At 36.6% G+C, this 25,836-nt stretch overlaps 1 protein-coding gene across 1 annotated transcript in view; it reads right to left on the reverse strand.

Annotated features, from left to right (window-relative positions):
* The window catches only part of IMPG1 (interphotoreceptor matrix proteoglycan 1), a 194,373-nt gene that overhangs the window by 12,781 nt on the left and 155,756 nt on the right, over positions 1-25,836 (reverse strand). The window contains exon 15 of the mRNA XM_056814722.1: positions 4,028-4,238. Coding sequence (XP_056670700.1) covers positions 4,028-4,238 — 211 coding nt within the window. The remainder of the gene's footprint in view (positions 1-4,027; positions 4,239-25,836) is intronic.

Below are 25,836 nucleotides of genomic sequence, written 5' to 3' on the forward strand. Positions count from 1 at the left end.
GAGATAATATATATGCAGAATTGTGGCCAGGGGGAAAAATTATGGTCTGGGAAGTCACAATGATGTTGAGTGGAATAATGAAATCTATTAATGTACCCTTTCTAAAGGCAATGATAGTGGTGAATTGATTATAGTTTAAGGGTGAGGTGTAAGGGGAAAGGGAGGGGAAAGGAATGAGAATTTATATAGCACCTACTATATGCCAAACACTCTAATAAGTGATTTTTTAAAACTTTTACCTTTCATCTTAGAATCAATACTAAGTATAGGTTCCAAAGCAGAAAAGCACTAAGGCCTTGGCAGTTAGGGTTAAATAACTTAACCAGGGTCACACAGCAAAGAGGTCTCTGAGACCCCTTTTGAGCCCAGGATCTCCCATCTTTAGACCTGGTTCTCTATTCACTGAGCCCTTTAGTTGTTCTACTGCTAAGTGATTTTTACAAATATTTATCTAATTTGATCCTCACAACAAGCTTATATGTAAGTACAATTATTATTCACATTTTACAGTGAAGGAAATTGAGGCAGATGGCAGTTAAGTGACTTGCCTAGGGTTTTGTATCTAGTAAGTGACTGAGGCTGTATTCAAACTCAGGTCTTCCTGACTCTATAGTTAGAAAGCAGAAAAAGGGACATGGAAGGTACAGAAGAGTTTGGAAAATATTCAAATTTGAGGATGCATAGTCTCAAAGAGTACAGTGCTGAGGGGCTTAGCTCTTCCCAGACATGAGTCTCAGTGGCCTTCAGAGTAAAGCAACAACTCTAACAGTGGCAAGGCCAAAATGACTGTAACTGATGGATACAGGGAATTCTTGCTGATTAGATAGTTGAGGATTAGCTACTCCACCTTGTGTTCTATAAGAGCAAACTGGAGGACTGAGTCATTGCCTTTTTCCAGACAGCAGCAAGTTGAGGAGGGGGTCAAGGAGTTGAGTACAATCCCTTCTCTTCTATATCTATAGGAGTTTGGAATTCAGGAATAGTGGCTTTAATTATTTTTAATATATTTTTAAAGGATATTTTTCCATGGTTATTTGATTCATGTTCTTTCCCTTCCCTTTTCTCTCCCACCTCCCAGAGCTAACAAGCAATTCCACTGGTTTATATTTGTCTTATTATTCAAAACCTCTTTCTATATTGTTCATATTTGTAATAGAGTAAGCTTTAAAAAACCATACTCCCCAAATCATATACCCTCATAACTGAGTGATAAATTATATGTTTTTCTTTTGCATTTCTACTCCCATAGTTCTTTCCCTAGATGTGGATGGCATCCCTCCCGCCCCCCATAAGTTCCATGGGATTGTTCTTGATCATTGCATTGCCATTAATAGCAGTCTATTACATTTGATTGTTCTGCAACATTTCACTTTCTGTGTCTAATGTTCTCCTGGTTCTGCTCATTTCAACTCTGCATCAGTTCATGGAGCTCTTTCCATTTCATATAGAAATCAAGCAGTTCATCATTCCTTAAACCACAATAGTATTCCATTACCCTTATATATCACAATTTGTTCAGCCGAGGGATACCTCCTCATTTTCCAATTTTTTTCCCACTATAAAAAGCTCAGCTATAAATATTTTTGAGCAAACATTTTTTTTTTATCTCTGTGGGGGACAAACAGAAGTGGTATTGCTGGATCAAAGGGCATGCAATCTTTTAAAGCCCTTTAGGCATTATTCCAAATTGCCTTCCAGAATGGCTGAATCAATTCATAACTGCACCTCAATGCATGTGTCCCAATTTTTGCCACATCCCCACCAAAATTTATTATTTTCCTTTAGGAATAGTGGCTTTGAATTACCCTTAATGTTTTGAACAAACATGTCTGCCATGGCATTATACTTCTATATTAAATCACTATTGCTATTCTATGTGTGTTTAGGTATAGACATGTACTTGTATGAAAACTTAGAGGGGAGTTTGAGTTCCCTCTTCCCAAATCTAAGTCTCCTTTACAGATAGGATTATAGTGGAGTCTCAAGATCTAGTCTTATTGTCAAGAAGGAAGATTTCCTGGGCAATAATATCTTTGGAGTGGCCACATGAGTAATCTTAAATTCAAGAGTTTTTGAGTTTGAGAGTTCAAGGGCTAGATCTTTTAGAATGAAAGTTTCCTGACTCAGATTTCCAAGGGTGGTTATATTCTTATGAAAGTAATTGATCGACTAAAGTCAAGCTTTAGAGATAGATATTATTCTAACTGTAAATGTCTCTTGCTTTCCTCATAATTGACTTAAAAGGAAATTTAGTCTACAAATGCCCTCTCCTCACCTACTGAATATTATAGATGAAGAAACACAAACCCAAAATGGTAGACTGAGTTGTCCAATGTCATAGAGTACTACAAAGAGTAGAGATGAGATTAAAAGCAAGGTCCATTGGCTCCAAATCCAGTGTTTTTCCTACTTGACCCAAATATAAAACAAAATTGAATTTAAGATAATCTTATTTTCAAGAGAAAGAAATATTTCAAACCATCAAAATTCCCTCCACCATACAAAACACTAAAGTTATTAGTTACTTAATATCAGACAGAAAACAAATCCTTATTCACAAATGTTTTATATCCCTATTCTTTCCAACCTAAGGGGAAACAAAGGTGATGTCTTAATTTATAAGCAAAAAAAAGTGAGCAATTTCTAGAAATGTTTCTGTAATGTGTTTCATGTAAAAAATAATTAAAAAATAATGGCTTAATGAAGGGCAGAATATTAGTTCTTAATGAGAGGATAATGTAGGGATTATAGCTCAGGGTCAGTCAAATGAATAGGGACTTTTAGAGCACTTGTGGACACAAGAAGAGAAAAGAGAGAGAATTGAATCTCAGGATCATAGGGTTATAGCTGCAAGGGACATTCAAGGCCATCTAGTTTCTACTCTTTTATTTGGCAGAAGAAGAAACGGTCTTAGGAAGGCTTGGCCCAAGTTATGCAGAAGTAGTGGTAAGCATGATTTTATTAAATATTACAGGTAGTATTGAAATTTTAAGGAACTGGATCAATTCCCCTTGAACAGAGCATGAGGGAGAAATGCTAGTAGTTAAAGGGATACAATAGGGATATGTGGAAGGTTAGAGAGAATCTGCTCATTAGAAGGGACTTTGGAAGTAATGCAGTCTTAATTCCCAAGTCCAGGTAATAGATTCCATTATTGATTTCTGAGAAGGATTTAAACTTACTATTTTCTGCATAATAATAAATTGTCTTTTAGTTCTTTACGGTCCACAAATTGCTTTATATTCTGGAAGGGCTTTAGAAGCACTATTTTACAGATAAGGAAATGGAACCTCAGAAAAATAATTATAGCTAATATTTATATATTTAAAGCTGAAATATTATTACTTTATGATGTGCAAGATACTGTTTTAAATACTGTGGACTTTAACATTCTTGTTTCCCCCACCCCCACACTCCCTTTTAAGCAAAACTAAAGAAAGACTCAACTACTATTGCTGTTAACTGTTGATTTGTTGCTGGTGGTTTTCAATCACTGACCCTATTTTAACAAAATTGACTTTACCATTTGGACTTCAGTTAGGTATAGAAGACAGTGGATGACCACCTTTATTGCTGTAATGTGCTTAGCATTATATGGTAATAGAAGCTACTTAATTGTTTCCAATGGAAAGTATTCTTGGAATTTCCATTTTGAATATGTTTGGACTAAACTTACAATAATACTGATGTCTGGAGCAGCAGCAAAACAAACAAACAAACAAAAACAACAATAACCAAAAAACCCACCCTGGTGGCTCTCTCTATTGGTATATGTAACTAATTTGGACTTTTTGAAAATAAAAATAGCTTGTAGTCCTGCAACTTTGCCTTCTTAAAAAAATAAAAGAAGTTGCCTCATAATTGATAATACAACTCTCTGAAATTGATCTGAAGTCTTTGGTCATTGCTGTGCAGCAAGTATTGCTGAAAGGCTGAAAGGAAATGCTATATAAATTGCTTTGGACAATGGGTTTCTCAGAAGTCAAGCTATCCAGCACAATATGTTCAGTTCAATTGATTTGCCTACCTACAAACTGCTCCCTTTCCTGGAACCAGTTCACATTTTCCTCCGTTCACACAAAGACCTGGATCCATGTTGCACAGGCTTTGACAGGGCAGTCCATCTTGGCTGACATAACCTGGCTTACAGAGGCAGTTGGCCTCTTTTGTCCATTCATTCCTTATGCACTGTGAAAATTCATCACATGCCATGAATTTGCATGGGTCCGCTTGATCAGCTGTAAGAAGAAGGAAATATTTTAATGGATTCAATGATGCATAAACAATGCACTTGGCTGAACTTGAAGCCAAGGGATCAAAATATATCTATTGTTACCACATTTGTGGTTTATTTCCTAGTGGTGGAATAATAACTGCACTTTAAAAAAATCTCAGAGGTTATTGAGAATTTGTAGACAAAAATAATACATTTTGCTTTATATATAATTGTGTTGGACTGTCAGCAAATTTCTTTTTGAGTAATCATTTCCTGTAGAGACTACTTATAAACCTGTAATAACACAGAACTTGCATTTGATCATCTCAGTGTTTATTTATCTATCCATCTATAGATATATCTGGCATCTGTCTATCCGTCCATCTGTCTGTCCATCTATCTGTCTGTCCCTCTGTCCTATCTATCTATCTATCTATCTATCTATCTATCTATCTATCTATCTATCTATCTATCTATCTATCTATCTGTCTGTCTTTCTGCTTGCACACATGCATATATCAGCTACCATGCCATGATATTTAGGCATAGGATTTTTGTTTTTCATTTGTTTCAGTCATATTTGTCTCTTCATGACCCCATTTGGGATTTTCTTTGCAAAGGTACAAGAATAATTTGTCAATTCATTTCCCAGCTCATTTTACATATGAGGAAACTGAGACAAATAAGGTTAAATGACTTGCTCAGGTTCAACTCAGGAAGTTGAGTCTTCCTGATTCCAGGACTGGCTCTCTATCCATTGTACCACCTGGCTACCTTTATTTCCAGTTAGTATATGTAATTTATTACAATTGCACAAAGTTTTCACTAAAAAGTGAATCCTTAATTTAAAGAAAGAACTGTTTCTCTCTGAATAGCTTGGCCTACTTATATTCACAAAAAATGAGGCAGCAGAGTGGGCTGAGCCCATCTGCCTCCCAGGGAGGAAGAAGGATTAATTAGATAAATGAATCATCCCTCCATTTTGTGGAACAGAATTAGGTATATTTTGACATACAAAAACACTTAATCTGTGTGGGTTGTTATATGCTTCCTTGTTTTCCTATAAGATTGAGAGACTGACTTGGGAATCCATCTAAAGATGAGAAATCTCCAAAGTGGGGTGTTCAAGACTATCCATGGTGGGAGTGAGAAGCTAAGAAGATCATAACAGAACCATTTCTAGTTTTTTAATTTAAAAAAATATGAAAGAAATTAAACTTTACTAGTATGGAGTTTCCCAAAAAGTCTTAGGGCCAAGGACATAATATGGATTGACACTAGAGGTCAAAGTTGGTCCATAAGTTTTGCTGTCACATATCACATATGGTAAATGAGATATACTGAAGGAAAAGTCAGAGTTCTATAATACTGAAGGTTTGCTATGGTGTCCTCACTTGTATGCTATTTCCAGGGTACTGTAATACATTTAAATGTGTGGTTGTAAATGTTTAACAACGGATTTTCTGGAAAAAATGTATGCATTACACATTTTAAGGTTTGATTTGCATTATTAAAGTTTTCTCCATCACTTTCTTAAATCTAGTCAATCTATAAATCAAAGCCTGATTTGTAGCATTTATCTATTTCCAAGGCAGAAATGCTCACACTGGAAATTTGTTAGCAGTTGACTTTCTTGAGTAGATGTGAGCTAGTTCCAGGATACTTCTGGATACATGTAAAATGGATTCATGAATTTTATGACATATTTTTAAGTAAATAAACCTTCACAAAATGGATAGACAGCTTAAAAAGATACCCGCAAAGAAATCACATATAGAAGATAACACTAATAATGTGAACATAAGAATCAGCACATTCTAGTCCTAAGATGTTGTTTGTCCTTCATTTTTAAGAGGACTCATCATATCACTGGGTGATGTCTTGACTTGTTCATGAAGTGGGCTTAAGTGAGGCAAAGTTGTATAAAATTGTCAGTCTCTCTTTCAGAGTCATCAAAGTCCAGTGGCAAAACAAAAGGTAGGACAACAGACAATGGCTCTGGATGCAGTGGATAACTTGGGGTCTTCACTATCTGACCAAACTCTTAAGTGCTCCATATCACCTGCTTCAGCTTCCTGCATGGTAATTAGAAAAAAAAAATAACTGTTCACATCCAACTGGGGAAAGCCGATATTGCTCTGCCTCACCAATGGGTTTGACTCTATAGTTTCTTAGAGCCACAGGTGAGACTTGAAGGAAAGGTAAATATCAAAGATGGATGAGTAGCTTTGAAAAGGGCTCGGGAAACCCTCACACCAGAGGAGCTAGTCTTCCCTGAATTCCCTATACACCTCTAATATAAGCTCTAATACAACAGCTCTTTGTCAACTATGATATGAGGTTAAAAACAATATAGATCTGATATCTGGCAAGAATGGAATTGATAGCAGATTTGCTGGTTATCTTGCAGCAAAGTCATTCAACTCAAAGATGAGTTTCATATCTTTCTTTTATAAAAAGAAATAGGGGTGCAGTGCTCCCTGTGATCTAGAAAATCCATATAAAATGTTATGGTCCTCTCTTCATACCAGAGAAGGTCTGAATTTTTCTTTTTCTTTTATGGGATGTTTACAGTATCTTATTGTAAATTTTGGGTTAAGTATGCATTTCTGGATTCATAGACTTTTTCTGTGTTATCTGTTGGTCTTCACATAATTTCTGTAAACTCCCCCCAAATTCCCATTTAATTCCTTATGCTGACCCACAATATCGAAACCACTCTGGGAAAAGTTGTGCTGTGCAAGGGGTAACTCAAGCGTTCCAAATTTCCTGAACTTTACTGTAATGACAAGTGCCCATCAGTAGTGTGATACTGTAGGGGATTTTTTTTTAAAATAGGTAAACAGTCTATATCTTCAAAGTAAAGATGGTGCTTTAATGAGTGAGAAAGTAAATTGCCTTTTGAGAGAAATGTGCTATAGAAAGAACATTCTGAAAATGGATGTTTAGAAATGTTTCCATCTTTAGGTAATTTTTTTTGCTCTGTGTAATGAAGGTAGGTTACCCATAAAGATGCTAATATCTGCACACTTTAAAAAGTTGGGTGAAGGGGGTGAGGTATGCAGCTAGGTGGCTCAGTAGATTGAAAGCCAGGACTCGAGATGGGAGTCATTGAATTCAAATTTGACCTCAGATACTTCCTTTCTTGGTGATCCTGGTCAATTCACTTATTTTCCATTGCCTAGCCCTTACTGATCTTTAATATACAGTTTTGATTCTAAGATGGGAGGCAAGGGTTTAAATAAAAAAAAATTGGAAATAGAATTTTTTAATCTTTGAGAAATCTAAATGAAGAGTTTTAGTGGATTTTAAACTCATTTGTTATAAATGTAGAAGTGCAATACCTTCTGATTAGTTTGCAGAAATTATTGACATCAGGGAAAATGGAAATATGATAGTTTAAGTTCAGCCAAAACTTTTGCATAGTTGGTGAATGGGACTGAAAATTGAGTGTCATGATCTAGCAAATACAATTAATGATGCAGGCCTTGTATTTGCATCTATGTATCTTTGTGAGATATCTTTTTCTGCTGTGACAACCATAAAAACCAAGTATTGAAATAAACTGATCTTAGAACCAGGCCTTCAAATTATTACTTTAAAAAAGTTAATGAGATAAAACAATGAAGTATATAGTTTATCATATTGCTCTTAAAAACATTATTTCAGGTGATGCAAAATAAATATCATGAAATATTTAGGTAAAAGGATTGAGTCAAATGGAATATATGTCTGTAACTGCATAGGCATGGAGAGGAGAAGTTGGGGGGGGAAGCATATTTTAAAACTCATTTCTTGAAAGTGAAATTACAATTGAAATCTTCAGTCTGAATTCTCCATTTCAAGGTATCTGCAAGGGGTCTGATAAGTTTCTTTTGTGAAGCAGATGAAAGGACACATGGGAAAGCTCCAAGAACTCTAGGAGAACAGAAGTGATGGCTCTATGAATCTTAGATTGTACCCTATGACTCTCAAAGCCGCCATCACTGCTATTGCTTCTGTGATCATCCAACTCCTGATATCACGTCTTCAGTTACTTGGCTTTTATGACCACATCTGGCCATTTACACAGCTTTTTGTGTGTCCTCCTTTGGTCAAACGAGTACCCAGGTGTCCTGGGCCTCCATGGCTGGCCTCCACAGTACCTGCAGGCCCACCCACTCACTTCCCCTCTTTCCACTACTGTTGCAAGAGAACTCCAGGGCTGTGAGACTGCACAGAGATCCTTTTAATCTTGGGCCTCAGCACTACAAAAGCCAAGGAGATAGTATTAAGGGAAAGAAGTTGTATTGTTGAGCCCCAGTTGAGAGGCCCACTGAAGAAAGCAGCCATACTTGCCTGAGATTGCTGGCAAGTTCCCAATCTCTCACATGCTAAACACAATGCTGCTCTCAGCCAAAGGTCATCACTAAACCCTAAATCCTCCCTCACTCTGAAGAGCAAAGAAGTCCTTATAACATCATGACTGAAAAGTACCAAACCTGCCTTTCCCGAAGAACAGATTAGCAATCACTGTTTCTCAATTTGTTTACATCTGTAATAGCAACCCTGGTAATGTTCAGCCATGTCATACACTTTGTGACACTATTTGGGGTTGCCATGTCCTTCACCAGCTCATTTTATAGATAAGGAATTGAGGCAAATAGGGCAAAGTGACTTGCCCAGGGTTACAAGGTTAAACTGTCTGAGGCTGGATTTGAACTCATGAAGATGAGTGTTTTCAACTTCTGAGCAGCTATTTATCCACTAGACCACCTTCTACACAAGTCCTATTTTGATACCCCTTAGTTTTTAGTTTTGACCTATTTTACTTTGTGTTGTTCCTTGCATTCTCAGCTCCTTGAGAGTAGGGTCTGTTTTGTTTTTATCTTTATAGTTCCCATCCTGCCTGCATCCAAGTTTTGTAGTTTATAAAACATTTGTTGAACAAATGAATATAAGAACTTCAAAGGATTTAAAATAGCACCTATCATAACAGTCCTTGTAAGGAGGACAGAGAATGTTTTTGAGACTAATCAGTCCATCAAAGACATATAATTAAATATGGCCTTTTATGGATGGAGCTAAAGAAATTCAAATGATGTTAGAGCAGAAAGGGACCTTGGAAAACATTCATGGCTTTATTTTACAGGTTATGGAAATTGAGGTCCAAAGAAGGCAGTGACTATTTCGAGGATATAAAATTAGTCTGGCAGAAAGTATGTTTAGTATCAAAGTGTTTTGACTCCCAGCCCATTAATCTCTCTCTCTCTCTCTCTCTCTCTCCCTCTTTCTCTTTCTCTCTCTCTCTCTGTCTCTCTCTCTCTTTCATTTTCTCTTTTTCTCTCCTCCCCTCTCTCTCCCCTCTCTCTCTCCCTCCTCTTGGAAAAAGCATTGATAAGCATTAACTTTGGACCAGGCATTTACTAAGTGTTGGTGATACAAATATACAAATAAGACAGACTCTGGCCTCAAAAAATTTACATTAGAATCAGGGAGACATCTCCTGTGAGCAGGGAAAGGAGTTTTGTTTGCTCTGAAGAGTCCATTGACAAGTCCCTTCTGGAAACAGTGGTAGTGTTGGTTTGATTACAGTTCTCAAAGTAAGAGGGACAGGAGATAATTTGTGTGACTGGTAGAGTAGAAACTGATTGGTCAGGGCATAGATCAGTCTATTGGTCTTCTATGTTTGGCTGCCTCTGTGGTCCATGCTCTTAAAAATGTACTACATTAGTGGATTAAGAGCCAGGCCTAGAGACAGGAAGTCTTGGGTTCAAATGTGACCTCAGACATTTCCTAGCTGTGTGCCCCTGGGCAAATCACTTAACCCTCTTTGCCTATCCCTTACTGTTCATCTGCCTTGGAACCAATATACAATATTGATTCTTTAAATAATTTTTAAAATTAATTTTTTAATTTTTAAAATTTAAAATTAAATTTTAATTTTTTAACATTTTTCCATGTTTACATGATGCATTTTCTTTCCCTCCCTTCCCAGAACTGACCAGCAATTGCACTGGGTTATAAAAATGTTATCACTTGATACCCCATTTCCATATTATTCATGCAATATTGATTCTAAGATGGAAAGTAAGGATTTAAAAAATGTACTCCTATTATAATGCAATTATATGGAATTGACCCTACCAAACATTTAATAAGCATCTGCATGAAACTATATGTGTGACAAAATTCTTTATCAATGAAGCTGTCAGGAGAATGAAAGGTTTCTCCTCATCTCAGCCCACTGTTTTCCATGCCTCATTTTATTGTTGTTTCTTCAGTAGAGGCTCGTGGCACCTGGATGTTTATTAAGAGGTTTGCAGTGTTCATTATCTTAAATTTGTGGCCCTAAGGCTAATGCTTTATTTTTTTTCTTCTTGTGCTGATGCTCAGTGTCCACTAGATGTCTCTCTATTTCAAAAGAAATTTGAAAACGACCTTCAGCTATAAAAGTTTTATGTACCTGAACTGATTTCTGTGACCTTAAAAAATCATTGGCAGTGGCAAGGGGAATGCCAGAGAGAAGGGATGTGTACCTCGGCAGAAGGTAGCTCTTCTGGAAAGGCTGCTGTAGTCGTTATCATCTAGTGATTACAATTGTTCAGCAACCTCCCAGCTGGTGAAATTTGGGTTTGATTAAGTCACTTCTTACAATCTCTTAGGATCTGCGAAGTATAGTGGCACACAGAAGTCCCTGGTACAGTCTCTCAGTCAAGCAGATCCATTGCCTGCTAAATTTCGATGAGAATTCCAACATCTAGCTTTTCCCAGCGTGGCAGAGAATCATGCATTATTAAAATGCCCAGATTTCATATGAGACATAGCAGGACTCAGTCAGGGAACCTGCAGAGTCTTGTGCTTGCAATCAGTGGAGGATCTCTGCTTCCGCCGCTGGAAGGAAGGGAGTTAGGGGATGGAAAGTAGCCTCGTTCTATTAGTGTTCATGGAGGGTGATGGGCTGATAGAGCCTCAGCTATAGCACACTTAAAGCAGCTGCTATGGAATCACTACGGAGAGGATGCCTGATCCTCCTTCCACATCTCCTTGATTGTTTAAAGTATAGCTGCATCCTGGTGGCAAGCATCTCCTAGGCAGCTTGCCTAAGTTTGTTCACTTTGTAAACATTTGGAACATTTTTTTTCTTTGCCAGCTTAGTGTTCTTCTACATGGAACCATGGTAGTTTTAGGGACCACTAGTCCAGTGCTTACTACACTGCCTGGCACATAGTAGATACTTAATAAATATATATTGAATCAAATTGAAGCAATCAATGTAAATTGAATCAAATCCTTACCTCTGCTGCCTCTCTGAGTCCCTCGTACTTTCTAGGTTTTAGAATCTAGTATCTATCTAGAATCTAGAATCTATCTAGATTCTTCTTCAACATCTCAAACTCTGAAGACTTCTTTCTAATTCTCTGCTCTTTAGATTTTGGGATAATCCCTTCCATTTTTTTCCTCTGGGCTAAGAAGAGACTGCTTGAAACCAATAGATCACAAATCCACAAATGCTTCAGCACCGATGTGGGAGATTAAATCTATAGGTATTGAATTTCCTAATGGAATGAAAACTATCCTAGGGTAGAGACTTTCCCTTTTTTTTTTCCTTTTTCTATTGTATCTCTGCTTCCCAGCATAGCACCTGAAACAATGTATGTCCTTAATATATACTTGTTCATGGTTCCAACAATCAGAATCTGTCCACTGATTAACCTTAGGTAAATAGATAATTTATTCAATGGCTCTTTTCTCAATTTGTTGCTTATTCAATGTCTCTGTAGGGAATTTTAATGCCTCTGCCATTCTCTCAGTATTTCTGGTGAGGAAGAAGCTAACCATTAGGCTAAAGATCTACTGGATCTCTTTGTAACTGGATTAAGGGATTATTCTACTAGGGAAGAGATGGCTTTCAAAATGGCTTGTAAAGGATGCCAACAAATGATAACTATGGAAAATCCATGTAGCCTATTAGGATAGATAATGGCTTAATTATTGACATTTACATTAATTTAAAAATATATGCTTGAATGGCATTAACTGCCATTGTATGGTTTAGTTCAGGAGGGTAAGATACAGTGAAAATTATTTGATTATTTCCTCATATCCACTAAATTCCTCTTCTACTGACCCATCATAGCAGTAGAGCTGAGCCTGGATTCTTTAAAGCTATAGATATGGATTGCAAACTCTGAGCTGGGAAGACTTTAGTTATGGTCCTGATGCTGGATGGTGAATCTACCCTCAGAGAATTTTTCCAGCTAAATTTGAAGACGTCCAACATCAAGAGGTTGATCATTAAGGGAATAACTTTAAAATTTTTATTTCCTTTTATTTTAAATATTTTATTTTCCCAATGACTTTTATTAAAATTTTTCTAGATTACATGTCAATATAATTTTTAATAATAATTTTCTGACATTTTGTGATCCATGTTCTCTCCCTTTTAAAATTATTATTTTTATTTTTTGATTGACTTTTAAATTTTTTCACAGCAAGTTACAAAGATCAGGAAATCACCATAGAACATCTCTTTGCCCCTTTGGCCCTCCTCCCAAAAATGAGTTCCTTCAAGGGGGCTCCATTTGGGGCTGGGATTAGCCTTCATTCTCCTTCTGGCTATGCTTTTGATTCTCCAGACTTTGTCACCATCCCCCCACATAGATACTTCTGCACCCTCACCTAGTTCTGCTCCCTTCTATCTGTCTTCCCCTATTATCATGTATGCTCCTTTGGATCTTTTCTCACAGGTCCACCAGGAACTCCCTGTTGCTCTGTTTAGTCCTGAATCAGTCTGAAAATCTGTTAACTTGCAAGATCTATAAGTACCCTGTCCACACTTTCTCCCAGACTTTATGTTTAGAATAAATTGGAGATGGAGAATGTCCCTTCGTGGTCGCCACAATGTTACAAGGGAATCTCTTTAAAAGACTAATAAATATTAATTTAAGGTCACCAAGGAATTCAGCTATGTAATTCCTTAATGAAAACTCAAGTCTGCAGTCAATCTTTTATGGAGTTTAATTACAATAGGAGTAAGAAAGGAATTAGAGATAGAGAGAGAGAAAAAGGGAGAGAAGGGAATAGGGCTTAAATACCCCTTCTGTTTAGGCTGGGCCAAAAGGCCCAAGCCCTTAGATAGCTGGGGCAAAGAAAAGAGATCAGTCCCTATTACTCACATGACCAAAATGGAGAAACAGTCTCAGAGGCCCCCACCTTCAGCTTCCTTCAGAGCAAGCTTCTCAGAGCACCTCGCAACCACTCTGGCCAACTCCTCAACCACCTCGAGTCTTCAGACCCCCCTGATCTTTTAGGAAATCATCCAAGTTGCCTCCCCTCAGTTCTCACATCTACCAATCACTGTCCATCAATTTCCCTGTGCCAATGGAGGCTCTAGCTTAACCCAGGACCGCCCAGAGGCTTTGCACATGTCTGTTGAAGGTCATATTTTCAAATGATTAAATCTTTGCTCCTTTGCTACAGCCCTTTCTAAATCCTGTTAACCTGAGTAGGGTAGAGATTGGAATAATTAAATTTTGATCTAGGCTGCAGCCCTTACTCAATCCTGTTAGGACTGAATAGGGTGGAGATTGATTCCAAGTATCTCCATTGTATCAATTCTAAAATCAATCATGACTCAAAGAAATTCCTGTTCTATGCTTAAGCATAGGTCAAAGTCCTTTCCATTGTTCAGCAAAAGGTTTCTGTCCTAAAGTAATCTTAAGAAGGTAGGAGAAGGAACCTCCCATGCCAATGGGGTTCCCATTCCAATAGACTATCAGTAAGAAATTTTCCAAGTATGAAATATCCCAATGGTGAAATTTCCAACATTTATAAGTCTAAGGAATTTTGAGGTTTACAAGGATCACCACCTAAGAGTGAGGGAGGGAGGAAATAAATATTTATGTCTTCTATGTGCCAGGAACTATGTGCAGAGAGCTTTTTACAAATGTCTCTTTTGATCCTCACTATACCCAACTTCCCAGTAAGGGAGGTACTAAATATTATTATCCTCATTTCACAGTTGTGGAAACTGAAGACAACAAAGATTAAACCCACAAATACTTCAGCACTGATGTGGGAGATTACATCAATAGGTATTGAATTTCCTGATAGAATGAAAACTCCCCTAGGGTAGAGTTAGTGAATGACTGAGTCTGGATTAGAGTTTAGGTCTTCCTAATTCCAGGCCCAGCTATACAATGGGCATTGCCAAAAATCATTGGCTGGTTGGGAACAGTTCTATCCTTTATGCATCCTCCTTATGTTTAAGTGCCTGTTATGCACTGTGTACTTAATGATGGAAAGACAAGAGAGAAACAGTGTGTTTCAGAAGCTCACCTTCGATGGGGAGTGGGGCAGGAAACCAGGTGTACCCATACAAATATTCACAAAGGAAATAGAATATAATTTCAGGTAGAGGAAGAACTAGCTGCTGAGTGGGTTAGGAGAAGCCTTAGACGGTGGGGTGAGGAATGAATGCATTTCCAACCTGAAGGGCAATCAGGGCAGACTCATAGAGGTATAATGAATATCATGGATAAGAGATAAGAAGCCCAGTTTGATATGACTGTAGAATGCATGAGGGGAATAATATGAAAAAGATCTAAATCTTTCCCTATTGAAAGTGGTCAGGGGCCATACTTAGTAAAAAATTGTCAAGAGTTAAAGTTAATCATTGTTTTTCCTCCTCTCTCACTTTTTATGGTAATCTCTCACTGACTACCCAAGATTATCTTCTGGGTCATCTCTCTTGAGTCAGTGATGGCTCCTTGTCCATATTTTCTTCCTCTGATGGCCAAGACCCTGGAGAAGGTAAAGTCTCCAGTAAGATGGGCTCAAATCCAAATGTGTAGGATGGGGAATGGCTTTTTAAGCTCTGTGCCAGCTGGATAGGTGAGCCCCTCTTTAGATTGACTATCTTTACGTACAAGGCATTCGTAATGTGGATGTTTATAAAGTGATCATTCTGAAATATTTGAATTGTCTGCATTTGTTTTTATGAGTGAACAGTTCTCACATTCTAGGTATATGACAAATTTTATCAGGAGGAAACTTAATTTACTGAAATATGTGCCTGGGTAAAGGAGTCTTTCTAAAACAGTTTAATACAAATTTGACTATAACTATTCCTGAACAGATAAAATCTACTTTATTGGATTGGAATATCAGTATAATTTCTCTTTGCAACTTGTCATAACTACTTTCTAGGGTGGAGATTAGTTCTGAAGATTTGATATTTTCCAATGATCTGTTGATGAGAATATCAGCAAGAATCTTGATCCCTACTTTGACTATGAATGTAATTAATTAAAAACATTTCCTACTTTAGTTTTGTGGTTGAGCCACATAGGTCTGAGGAGGTTTCTTCCAAATGCAAGGAGAAAATTACTTATGTAAGAGTTTGCATTTTAGAAAACTTCCAACTGTACAGATAACTGGCATAAAAATCCCTTTGCTTCTGAAGAATTTTCATTACATTTCAAATGAAAGAGAGTTTTGGTTACTTGGGATGCCAGCTGAATTCTAAGTTGATTATGATTTGTTTTTTCAGTTGATGAATCACATAAAGTTCTAACATTTGTTTACCTTTAAAATTATGGATGCAATCACTCAGGCAGTTTGTAGAAAGTGAATTATATACCCAAAGTAACCAAAGGAATAGGCCACATTCAGTTTGTCCTATGACATGGCATTTGGACTAACCTATAGCTGACCTCCACAGTGCATAGGGATACAACAAAAAATTCAGATGTTTGTCTGAATTTGGAGGGAAATGACAATGGCAAGGTCTCTTGCCTCATACTTCTCTTGAAACTAAAAGTAACAATAGTGTTCTATCAGTTTCTTTTTACTTTGAAAAGGAAGCTTTGGGACTTTATACATGCAAGAATGTAAGCACTTGCCATGTATGATTTTCAACAAATCTCTTAACCTTTCTGTTCTTGAGCTGTGTACCTTATAAAATTAGAGATTTAGATTAGATCAGGAATTTCCAATTTGGATATGGATACCCTCAGAGGACAATGAGAAACTTTTCAGGAATTTTTGGAGGAACACTGGTAAAAAATGATGTCCTATTGAAATATTATGAAAGTAGTCATGCTAGTTTAAAATAAATGTATATTGGAAAGAGAATAGTGAGAAGGGGCAGAATGGGCAGAATTCCAAGGAATTGTTAGAGTACATCTGAAAAATTTGAAAGGGAGAGTCGAAGAAATACTTCCTATTGATCAAAAGTAAGTGAATGAGGTTTAGGTATAAAATTTTTTATACAGAGCTACAAAAATATCAACAAAATTAATGAAAGAGGAACAAATCAATCTCTGCATTAACTGGATTGTATTTCCGATATCAATCCATATTAGTGAACCTTTCACTAGAGGTGTGGGAGATAAGGAGGAAGCTATGAATGGTAGAGACCATAGAGAAGGTGAAACCTCTGGTAAGATGGCATCAGTATTGGCAATGGAGGCAAATTCTTGGAGGTGTAGTAGGATGTGAAATGGATTTTTGACCTTTGTGTCAGCTGGATAAGTGAGTTTTTCTCTGAATTGACTTTCTCTATGTACAAGGACATTTGTAACTCAGATGTTTATAGAGTGATCACTGAAAATTTTGGATTGCCTACATTTGTTTTTTTTTTCTATGAGTGAACAACTCTTTCACTTTAAGCATATGGCAAATTTTTGGGGGAAGAAACTTAATTTACTGTAATATTTATCTGAGTAAGGCTGATTTATAATCAGGGAAGTTCAAAATTTTTGAATTCTTAAAGAAGCTCTTCCTTTTCTTTCTAAATGTACTCAAAAGGTTTAAATTTAATTTATAATAGCTAATCTCTGCAAATCAGGATTCTCAAAATGAACACCATATTTATGTATCTCATTTGAAAACCACACTAAGAACTGAGAATCAAGAGTTTTTCTCATTTATCTGCATCTGAAGAAACATTTATGACTCTATAACATTAAAAAAAATAAAAACCCTTACCTTCCATCTTAGAATCAATACTAAGTATTGATTCCAAGGCAGAAGAGTGGTAAGGGCTAGGCAATGGGGATTAAGTGACTTGCCCAGGGTCAAACAGCTGGGAAGTGTCTGAGGCCACATTTGAACCTAGGACTTCCCATCTCTACACCTGGCTCTCAATCTACTGAGTCACCCAGCTGCCTCCTAAAATTTTTTTAAATACCAAATTGTTTTCTTTGTGAAAAATTAACCTCTATTTTGTTTCCTATACACATGATAAACTCTAGAATCTATTTCCTTTCATACTGAATAGTGGGTATGGGAAGATTTACTAGAAGTTGAAGGGGTATAAGGATTCTTGAACTAAATTATTTTTAATGGTCTTTCTAGTTCTAAAATCATAGGATAGAATGTGGTTTCCTATAGAAAATCAAGGTCTCATTGTTTCCCTTTTATACTTTCATTGATGTGTGAATGGACTTAATCATTAAGATTTTATGGAGATGATAAAATAAACATAAGAGTTGACTCTAGTTACCAGTGTTTTAAAATTCCTTGAAAATCTTTTTAGGAAACATAAAATCAAAGCTATAGGTTTAGAAGCAGGAATCTTGGTTTCCTCTACTGTCATCTGGCATGTACTTTACAGGTTTTAAGAATGTTGGCTTGTCTACCTTTAGCCACATTGTGTTGCCATGGTTAGTTTGTGTTTTAGTTTTAGAATCTGAAGGTATATGAATGTATGTAGCAAAAGCATCTGAAGGGAATTTGTGTTTTCAAGAGAAGTTATTTAGAGGGGAAACAATGTCTATTAAACAATAATGGCATCAAGTAAGTATATTCAGTTTTTATATGTCTTAGACATGTCCTCTGTGGGGATTTATGTGAAGATTTATACAATAATTCCCCAAGGGTGAAAAAAATATGGATAGGTTAGAGGGAGCATCTGCACTAATGAAATCATAGATATGTAATAACATTATAGGTAGTTTTTCTCTTCAATTTATGAAAAATAATCACTAAATTTCCATGAATTATGTCAATATGACATAGATTATTTATAGAAGCCAAGGACACATAGTACCCAAATCTCAATTATCTAAGGACAATTACTCAAGGGTGCATCAAGAATCTTTGAAAACAAAAATCTTTTTCTTATACCTATTTGCTCCCCTTTGGTAATTAGAGTACAGCCAGAGTTATCTTTACTTCAATAATCTCTGCTAATTATATTTGTTATTACTAGTATAGCCCAATTCACAGATTATGTAGTTGATCTGGTATGAGAACTGGGTGCTCCAGTGGGCAAATCCCATTCCCTTGGCTCCAGGTGTCAGGTAGGGACCCATCTGAAGCTCTCATCCCAGGAGACAGAACAGACAGGATAAACATATGGAGCCCTCACTCAGAGATTGCTTTTGTAGAGGAAGGAAAGGTGTGCAGAACTGTAACTGGATGGAAAAAAGGCACTTCCAGATGAAGAGAACTTCCAAATAATTCCCTTTGGCAATGCCAGTCAGAATCTGTTCTACAACTTCGTTTTAGAGAATTTCTTCAAGCCCTGAGCTGCTCTGAAGTTCACTATGTCATTGTCTCTCAGATACTTTATATTAATGGATAAAATTATTAAACAATATGTAGCAATTGTCTCCTTATATTTGATTCCAATCTACTTTATCAAGTTTTAATTTGGAACTATGCCCAAAGGGTGACAAAAGAATGTCTACCCTTTGATCCAGCCATAGCACTGCTGGGTCTGTACCCCAAAGAGACAATGGACAAAAAGACTTGTACAAAAATATTCATAGCTGCGCTCTTTGTGGTGGCCAAAAACTGGAAAGCGAGGGGATGCCCATCAACTGGGCAATGGCTGAGCAAATTGTGGTATATGTTGGTGAAGGAATACTATTGTGCTAAAAGGAATAATAAAGTGGAGGAATTCCATGGAGAATGGAACAACCTCAGGAATTGATGCAGAGCAAGAGGAGCAGAACCAGGAGAACATTGTACACAGAGACTAATACACTGTGGTATAATCGAATGTAATGGACTTCTCCATTGGTGGTGGTGTAATGTCCCTGAACAATCTGCAGGGATCTAGGAGAAAAAACACTATGTATAAGCAAAGGATAAACTATGGGAGTGGAAACACGGAGGAAAAGCAACTGCCTGACTACAGCGGTTGAGGGGACATGACAGAGGAGAGACTCTAAACGAAACTCTAATGCAAATATTGACAACATAGAAATGGGTTCGAATCAAGAACACATGTGACACCCAGTGGAATCACGTGTCGGCTATGGGGAGGGGAGGAAAAGTAAATGATCTTTGTCTTTAATAAATAATGCTTGGAAATGATCAAATAAAATATTATTAATATAAAAAATGAAAAAAATAAAAATACCTCTTGTGAAAAAAAAATGCCTGACCTGGGGACCCACCCTTATAACGGAGATCAAGCATTCAGGGGAAGGGACCATATAGGTGGAGAGATCTTCCAATGTGAGAAGAACAGAAGAACTGAGGGATCTGATAGGCTGAGAAGGCTGCCGGAGCATAATGGTAAAAGAAGTGCAGAGACTCAGGAATGGAGCCCAGAGAGGAATGAAAGAATAAACAAGACTGGCCCAATATTCCTTAAAATGATTGCAGGGAGAGCAATTTAGCAGGCCTGAGAAAGGCATGGCTAGCTGGAAGGGAGTTATTTTCTAGGGTTAGAAAGCCCCAAGGGAGGAGACTTTTTATAACTTCATTTGGGGTTTTCTTGGCAAAGATACTGGAGTGATTTGCCATTTCCTTCTCCAACTCATTTTATAGAGAAGAAACTGAGGCAACAGAGACTTGCCCAGACATTCATCTAGTAAAAATCTGGGGCTGGATTTGAATTCAGGAAGATGAGTCTTCCTGGATCCAGGTTTGGCAATCTATCCCATTCTGTATGAGGTTTTCCTGGCCTCCTCTAGTTCTTCCCCCTACCCACTTCCCCATTCCCTCTGAAATTATCTTGGCTCTATCCAGTTCTTTATATGTTGCCTCCCTCATTAGAATGTAAGCTCCTTGAGGGCAGTTCCTATTTTTGCCTTTTTGTATCTCTGGTACTTAGAGGAATTAGAAGAGAATAAGCATTTATATAGTGCCTACTATATGCTAGATACTGTGCTAAGTGCTTTACAATTATTTTTTTTTCATTTGATCTTCACAGCAACCCTTCAAGGTAGGGGCTATTATTTACACTGTGGGGTTGAGGAAACTAAAGCAAATATAGGTTAAGTAACTTGTTCAGGGTCAGAAAGAATATGGTCAAATTTGAAGTCAGGTCTTTTTGACTCTAAACCCATTTCTCTGTCTACTGTGCCCCTGAGATGTATTAGGATAAGCACTTAATAAATGCTTATTGAAGTGGTGGATAGAATGCCAGTCCTGGAGATAGGAGGTTCTGGGTTCAAATATATCCTCTTATGACCCTAGGCAAGTCACTTAACCCTAATAAACCCTTACCACACTTCGCCTTGGAACCCATATTTAGTATAAATTCTAATACAGAAGGTAAGGGTTAAAAAAAATGCTGAATGACTGAGAGAGATCTTTAAGCTTATCAACTCCCCTTCCTACTTTCCCCAGCATCTCTACCAAACCTTTTTATCCTTCCCTGAATGTCCCATGGCTCCTTTTCTCCCACTCTCTCAGGGAGAACCTTGCTTCATATTTTGCCAAAAACAAACCCCTGAAGATTTGCTGTGAGGTCCTTCTCCTTGCTTTCTGATTTCCCGTCATTTAGAAGCCTTTTGCTACTGTCTTCTCCTTTATCCTTGTCTCACTAAATGAAGTGGCCTTACTCTTTACCAGAGCTAACTATCCTACTCTTTCATCCTACCTGTACTGTAGATCCCTTTACGAGCTCTTCCTTCCAGTGACACTGCCTCCTGGCTGTCCTATGAATAAGACACTCAATCTCTCAGCTCTGTGCTCTCTGGCTGTCCCCTATGCCTGGGCCACTCTCCCTCCTCAAGTCTGCCTAATCATCTTCCTGACTATCTTTAAATCCCAATTAAAGTTCCACTTTCTACAGGAAGCCTTTTCTGAAACCTCTTAATTCCAGCACCTCCACTCCCTTAATTATTTCCTATTTATCCTGTATGTAGATTGCTTTGTGCATATTTGTTTGCATGTTTTCTCCTGCATTAGACTGTAAGCTCCATGAGGGAAGAGACTGTCTTTCCCTTCTTTTTGCATTCTCAGTGCTTAATGTAGTGTCTGGCACATAGGAGGTACTTAATAAATGTTTATTTATTAATGACATAGTAGAGATTTATGGATTCACTTATAAGCCTCTTTTTCCTGTTGTTCTTTGTTGTTAGAAATGTTCATGTTTATGCTAAGTTGAAAATATCACAATTTTAAAAATTAAAATTCAGTTAAAGTAAATTAAAAAATTTTAAATGGTTATTTTTTAAAGAGCTCTGAAAGAAGAGCTGGGGAAATAAACTTTGCATATATCATAATTTTTGCCTGTTAATAGTATATAGACAGAGAGCTGGCAAGGGAAGGGGAAGACAATAAAAATCAAGCCATTTAATTATGGCACATGTGAAAAGCAGTGTTTGGTGGGAAAAGTTCAAGCCATAAAATACTTTCTCCATTTTGGGAAGGAGGTTGATAGTGGGAAGAAGGGAAGGGCAATAGAGCAAGGAGATCTCTTGCCAAAGAATATATTTTGCCTAAATGCTCTGGACTACTATTTGTATTCTCTCTAAATCTCCTTTTAAAAATTATCTTTCAACTCAGAATTTAAGCCTTTAAATGTACAAATTGGGAAAATGAAACCTAGGAAGATTGAGGGACTTATACATAGAAAGGATTGGAGACTGGTCCAAACCTTTCATTATCCAAATGAAACTAGGGTTGGAGGGGGTACTAAGATCAAACAAGTTATTGTTTAGTCATTTTAGTAGTGCCTTTGTAACCCTGTTGGAGGTTTTCTTGACAAAGATACTAGAGTGATTGGCCATTTCCTTCTCCAGCTCTTTAGAAGAAACTGAGGTAAACAGAGTTAAGTGACTTGTTCAGAGTCACACAGTAGTTAAAGGTGTACGTGTCTTAAGCCAGATTTGAACTCAGGAAGATAAATTTTCCTGACTCCAGGTTTGGTATCCTATGTAGTCTGCCACCTAGCTGCTCTATATGAGAAGTCCATGTTAGAAAAGGATTTAAATGTAAGGTCATCTGGACTTAGGGCTAATTCTCTTTAATACTCTACCAGGTAAGCTCCAGGTCACAGGCTAGCCAGGAAAGGGTTGAGCAGTTTCTGAGGGGGGCAATTTTCTGTCCATTGTTCTATAGTCTTCTGATTATTTTAGAGGAGAAAGTTATAATAATATCCACTTTTCTTCTTTTTACTAATAAAAATTTTGTTGGATTAGCACTAGCAAAAAAGAAGGCAGGGACTCCTTCCAACTTCAGATCCTCTATCCAGAAATCAGGAGTGTTTCCTGTATTCGCTACAATAAACTTTGGGGATTATCTGGCTTTTCAATGATCTGTTCTATCCCAGGCCTGTATTACTACACGTGTCATAATCAAGGGTTGGCCAGATTGACAAGTCTGCATATTAGGCATAACCATCAAAACTGGCAACAATTGTGCACGAATTATGGCAATAATTCTTGTAAATTGGGTTTGGAGAATTTCTCTTTTTTGTATGTCTTTATTCTCTAAATTTTTTTTTAAATTGAATCCCCCCAATTACATGTAAAAATAATTTCCAACATTTTAAAAAAGAATTTAGAATCTTGAATACCCTCCATCCTGCTGAGATGGTAAGCAATCGGATATAGATTTTACATGTGCAATCATGTGAAACATTTTTCTATACCAATCCACTTGTGTAAGGAAACTTGAACAAAAATAATTATGAAAGTGTGCTTTAGTCTGGATTCAGATTCTATTATTTTTTCCTCTGGAAGCAGATGGCATTTTTTTTTATCAGGAGTCCTTGGGGATTGTTTTGAATCACTGTATTGCTGAGAATAGTTAAGTTATTCACAGTTGTTCATTGTATAATATTGCTGTCTGTGTACAATATTCTCCTGGTTCTGCTGACTTCACTCTCCTTAAGTTCCTGCCTTTCCAGGTACTTCTGAGCTCTTCCTGATTGTCATTTCTCTAGCACAATAGCACTCCATTATAATCATATACAATAACTTACTTAGCCATTTCCCAGTTGATGGGTATCTCTTCTTTCCAGTTCTTTGCCCCCACAAAAAGAGACACTTTAAATATTTTTGTACATATAGGCCCTTCTCCTTTTTATTTTTTAATGTCTTTGGGACACACACCTACTAATGGTATTTTGGGTCAAAGGCTGTGTACTGTTATAGCCCTGTGGGAATAGGTCCAAATTACTCTCCAGAATAATTGAATCAATTCACAACTCCCCCAATAGCACATTAATGTCTAATTTTTTCCAAAGCCATTCCAAATTTTGTCATTTTTCTTTTCTGTAATGATAGCTAATCTGGCAGGAGTGGGGTGGTACCTCAGACTTGTTTTAATTTACATTTCTCTAATTAATAGTGATAAGGGTATTTTAAAAATATGACTATAGAGAACTTTAATTACTTTCTCTGAGAACTGCCTGTTCATATCCTTTGACCATTTACCAATAGAGGAATGACTTGTATTCTTATACATTTGACTCATTTCTCTATGTATTTGAGAAATGAAGCTTTTATTAAAGAGATGTGCAATTTTTTGGTACTATTATAATTACTGTTTTACTCACTATCCTATTTCCCCTTCCCCCATTTATCCTTTTAGGTGTCCTTTAATTCTGTCCATTCTCAAAAGTGGTTAGCTTCTGACCACCTCAACTCCCAATTTGTCTTCTTTTCTCTCATCTCCATTCCTCTTCTCTTATTCCCTTGCCCAACTAAGGGATAAGTAGGGTAAGTAGATTTCTATATCCAATTGATTGTGCATATTTTTCTCTGTTTTAGCCAATATCAATGAGAAGAAAGTTCAAGAACTCCTCTTTATATCTCTTCCATCATCTCCACTGCAAAAGATCTTTCATGCCTCTTTTATGTGAGATAATGTACCCTATTCAATTCTCCCCCTTTCCCTTCTCCCAATGCATTCTTTCTCATCCTTCAGTTCTATTTTTTTAGATATCATCCCATTATATTCAGCTCACATTCCTGCCCTCTGTCTATGTATACTATTTCTAATCACTTTAATAATGAAAAAGTTCTTAGAAGATATAAGAATCATCTTCCCATGTAGGTAACTAAATTGTTTAACTTTATTGAATGTCTTTTAATTTCTTTTCTGTTTATCTTTTTATGTTTCTCTTGAATATTGTAAAGATAGTCAACGTTTCCATTCAGTTGTAGTCTTTTCATCAGAAATGTTTAAAAGTTTTTTTTAATTGAATACCCATTTTTATCCTGAAGAATTATGCTCAGTTTTGCCAGATAAAAGTCCAAGCTCCTTTGCCCTCTGGAATATCATATTTCTAGCCCTCTGATCTTTTAATGTAGAAGCTATTAAATTTTGTGTCATCCTGATTATGGCTCCATAATATGTGAATTATTTCTTTTTGGCTGTGTGCACTACTTTTTTCCTTGACATGGGAGATCTGGAATTTGGCCATAATATTCCTGGGAGTTATCCTCATAGGATCTTTTTCAGGAGGTGATTGATGAATTAAATCTTTATTTTACTCTCTGGTTCTAGAATATAAGAACAGTTTTCCTTGATAATTTCTTGAAAGATGATGTCCAAGTTCTTTTTTTAATCATGTCTTTTAGGTAGTTCAAGAATTCTTAGATAATCTCTCCTTGATTTATTTTCCAGGTCAGTTATTTCTCCAATAAGATCGTTCACATTTTCTTCTATTGTTCATTCTTTTAATTTTGATTGTTTCTTGATGCCTCATAGAGTCATTGGCTTCCACTTGCCTAATTCTAATTTTTAAGGTATGCTTTTCATGAGTGAGCTTTTAAATCTTCTTTTCTATTTGGTCAATTGTATTGTTTAAATAACTATTTATTCTTAAGAAAACTGAGTAATTACCTTTATTCTTATGTTAGGGATAACATCAGGACATTTTACTTATCTTTTCTACAAATCAGCACAATGTCTTAAAGTTAAATAGGTTAATCAATCAATTAACAAGTATTTAATAAGTACCAAGAGACACAAAGAATTAGCTAAAAAACTGCTTTCCCTTTGATATTTCTATTCAATCAGGGAAGGTATATATGTAAGTTTTTATGCATGTATGTATACATATGTATATTATAAATGTTATCTACCCATGTATGCCTGTTTATAAGTGTTTGTATGTATTCATGTATATGATGTGTGTATAAACTATATACAAAATAGATAAAGGTTATTTTGTGTGAGAGTACCAGAAGCTTGAGGAGAGACTCAGGAAAGGCTTACATTAGAAGGGAGAGATTCTGAGAGACAAAGGTAAGGAGAGAGTACATTCTAGATATGGGGATCCCCTTGTGAAAAGGTGTGGAAAAGGGAGATATTTATCATCATCATTATCATCATCATTATAAATATCATAATCATTGCTAACATGCGTACAGCACTTACTATATGCCAGGCACTATGCTAAATGTTTTACAATTATTATTTCACTTGATCCTCTCAAC

Source organism: Monodelphis domestica, chromosome 2 (genome assembly GCF_027887165.1).
Source record: "Monodelphis domestica isolate mMonDom1 chromosome 2, mMonDom1.pri, whole genome shotgun sequence".
In the NCBI taxonomy this organism is placed as follows: Eukaryota; Metazoa; Chordata; class Mammalia; order Didelphimorphia; family Didelphidae; genus Monodelphis; species Monodelphis domestica.